Consider the following 3,069-nt stretch of genomic DNA (forward strand, 5'->3'; position numbering starts at 1 on the left):
ACTGTTGGTCAAATGAAACAAACCCTTCTCTTGAAAATTTTTTTCCAAACTTTTTGTCAAAATTCAGTGACTATCTACCGTGAACATGCAGTTTTGCCCTCTGACCCGTTAAAGGGCTCTTTTCTCAATTAAAAGTGTCTAATAATGTCCCAAAACTGGTAAAACTGTCTGAGTTGTAATTTCTTTGAGAGAGCAATCATTTTTATACATCAATTTTGTAGAAGCTTGTTGAGCATGGGTCTATTTAACGATTCAATGATTTTATGTTCATTGCCATAAATAAATATATAAGATTTTATAACATTATTTTTTTAATTAATAATTATGACAGCCTGGCTTTTTTCTTACACAGTGGCCTGGTTGGTCAGGTACGGTCAACAGAAAAAGAAAATAATGAAGGGTAATAGCGTCACAAATAAGAAAACAATGAGAAATGACAGCTGATCTCTTCTCTAGACTTTCTTTGAATTTAATTCCCCAGGGGGGAAAAACACATTCACAACAGCTCAGTTAAGAAATGAGAATAGAATAAAAATAAAATAAAAATAAAAATAAAAATAAAAATAAAAATAAAAATAAAAATAAAAATAAAATAAAATAAAATAAAATAAAATAAAATAAAATAAAATAAAATAAAATAGTAAGAAAAATATAAAAAATAAAAGTAAAAAAGTAAAAAAAGTTTCAAGTTGGATTTTACTTTAAATACACCTGATGCCTACATATTCTGTATTTTAACGTTTCGTTCCTGGAATAAACGACAGTGAAACAATTGATTTAAAGCCATTTACAAGCAAATATGGTGAATTTCTCAGATGCAGATGAAGGGTAATTTATCCTGACAGTCCAAGTTCACCCACATTTTATCTGTGGTTAGAGCACCACAGCGTTTTCGCTCTGGACACCGGTGGTCGTCTCCTTCGGGCCAGTCTTCATACACCAGAGAGTCATTGTTCGTCCACATCCAGCGATCACTCAGAAAACGCAGGCCAATCCACACTGGGTCAGTGATCTGGGCTTTGTTGATTTCTCTCTGGCCCAGGTGACGGTCTGTCTCAGAGAGCAGGCTGGGAAGATCAGTATATGTCTCCCTGCAGTGCTCTAGAGCCTCCTCCCAGGTACTTCTCATTTCCACCACAGTTATGCTGAAGCAGTAAAAATCCAGTTTTTCACTCCTTTGAAAATCATTCCACTTTCCAGATGAGTGGATGAATACAGTGTCCTGTATATTCAAATCATTATTTGGTTGAGAGCTATTCCAATTTTCGTATGGGACCTCTCCCCCTATTGACCAATGCCATGTGTCGTTTGCGTCTCGGTAGAGACCGATCCATCCCTTACGATAGTTTCCACCTGCAGCTTCTGAAAGCTTGTCTTGGTCACTCTGGCTATAAACCATGGAAAGATCAGTGTAATGCTGTCTACAGTAAGATCGAGCTGTTTCCCAATCTTTCTTCTCTGGAATAAAAACGTGTTTTCCTATGTCTGCCTCCACAGCTGTACAAAGAAAAATGAAGAAGTTGATTCTTGTCATGTTCATTGCTCTGTAGCATAGCATGTAGCAGGATTGTTCTCTGGTCTGGATGGGTGTCACTAAAGGTTCAGGGTTTATGAGGACAGGACTTTGCATCGATTATTTGCACACAAACAAAAACATCTTTGTGGTAGACTTGTCATTCAAGTCAAAAACAAATGACACTAAGACAATGTAGTTGAAAACAGGTGACACCGATGAACCTGTAGTTGCAAATTGCAAATCTCAAGGCTTCAGAAGGAGGAGTTTTGTTTGAGAGCACATGGAATATACATAAAAAAATGTATGTAAAAAATAATAAAAATAATGTTCCTGATAATGGTCTCTTTTTTTTTAGCTATTTTTCCAGAATACCATGATGCGATTCTGTAAATGACGGTCCTATTTAGAGGAAAATACAGTAGATGATGAATGACAAATATGAGTGGACAGCAGTGTGATCGAAAGCTGGGGTCATCCAATAGGAGCCTGGTTTTTAGGGGATGCTTGTGGACCTCTGATCCCAAACATGTCAAGATGGTGCCAGCCGTGGTTAGAGCAAGACGACAGAGCAGACGCCGCCGCGTTACTCAGGCCTGGATTGGTAATGGGAATATTGGTATTGGTAAGACATTGCAAAAATAATCCTCAACATTGCTGCACCGAAACTATGAACAAAACTTAAAGGTGAATGTGAAAGCTGAACACTGACGTCACTTGCCTTTCTCCACTGCTGTTGTAGTGTTCCCAAACAGAAGACCTGAAGGAGATTGGTGTCTCCTCAAGCTCTGGCAATCTCTAGGCTCGTCTTTGCTAACGATAGTCAGTGGCTTTTAGCGGCTTGATGACAACATGCAAGCCTTGGTGATTGTGTTACGTCGTTGGGGGGAAACTGGGCGAATACACGTATTGTTCCACCACTAGCTGCTAGGATGATTTTCTGCCTGTACTAATGAACACTGACACCTGTAACTCACATAGAAGTTGTCGGCTTTGCAGGAAAATACTAAGAACTGTGACTATAGAAGCAAAACTGTGTCATGCTGAATTAAAACAAAGTTCACTGTTGGTCTTTTTGATGATTTATTTACACTGTGGCAACATAAAGGTTTGTTAAGTTATTACCACAACATAATTACCTGACACTGCCCTTGAAAAACTATAATTAATTATTGATACATTTTTCAATTTGCCTCAGAGTTTACCACATTGTTTTCCAGTGTCACCCCAAACCAGTGCCATACATATACTGTGCAGAATGAAGAAACCCCTGCTTAAGGTCTCACAGTGTTGTTTATTAATGTGACAATTATGTCACGTAAAAGGCTCACATTTGGTTCTGGAATTGTAAAAAGTGAAGCTCATGCTTTCTGGAAAATAGTTATGAATAATGGCTCTGTTAGAATGACAATTTAAGTGGCTGGATGATACAGTGACTAAGGATGGACGGTGATGGTAAAACAGATCAAAAAATTATGGTTGTTTATTCACAAAACAACAACAACAACAACAACAACAACAACAACAACAGCAGCAGCAGCAGCAGCAGCAGCATA

At 37.9% G+C, this 3,069-nt stretch overlaps 1 protein-coding gene across 1 annotated transcript; it reads right to left on the reverse strand.

Moving 5' to 3' along the window:
• Positions 1-694: 694 nt before the first annotated feature.
• LOC131467287 (macrophage mannose receptor 1-like) lies at positions 695-2,393 on the reverse strand. Its single transcript, XM_058641100.1, has one exon. It carries the CDS (start codon positions 1,628-1,630, stop codon positions 812-814), a length of 819 nt encoding a protein of 272 aa, XP_058497083.1. The 5' UTR covers positions 1,631-2,393; the 3' UTR covers positions 695-811.
• Between the last annotated feature and the right edge of the window lie 676 nt (positions 2,394-3,069).

This window comes from Solea solea, chromosome 10 (assembly GCF_958295425.1).
Source record: "Solea solea chromosome 10, fSolSol10.1, whole genome shotgun sequence".
Taxonomy (NCBI): Eukaryota; Metazoa; Chordata; class Actinopteri; order Pleuronectiformes; family Soleidae; genus Solea; species Solea solea.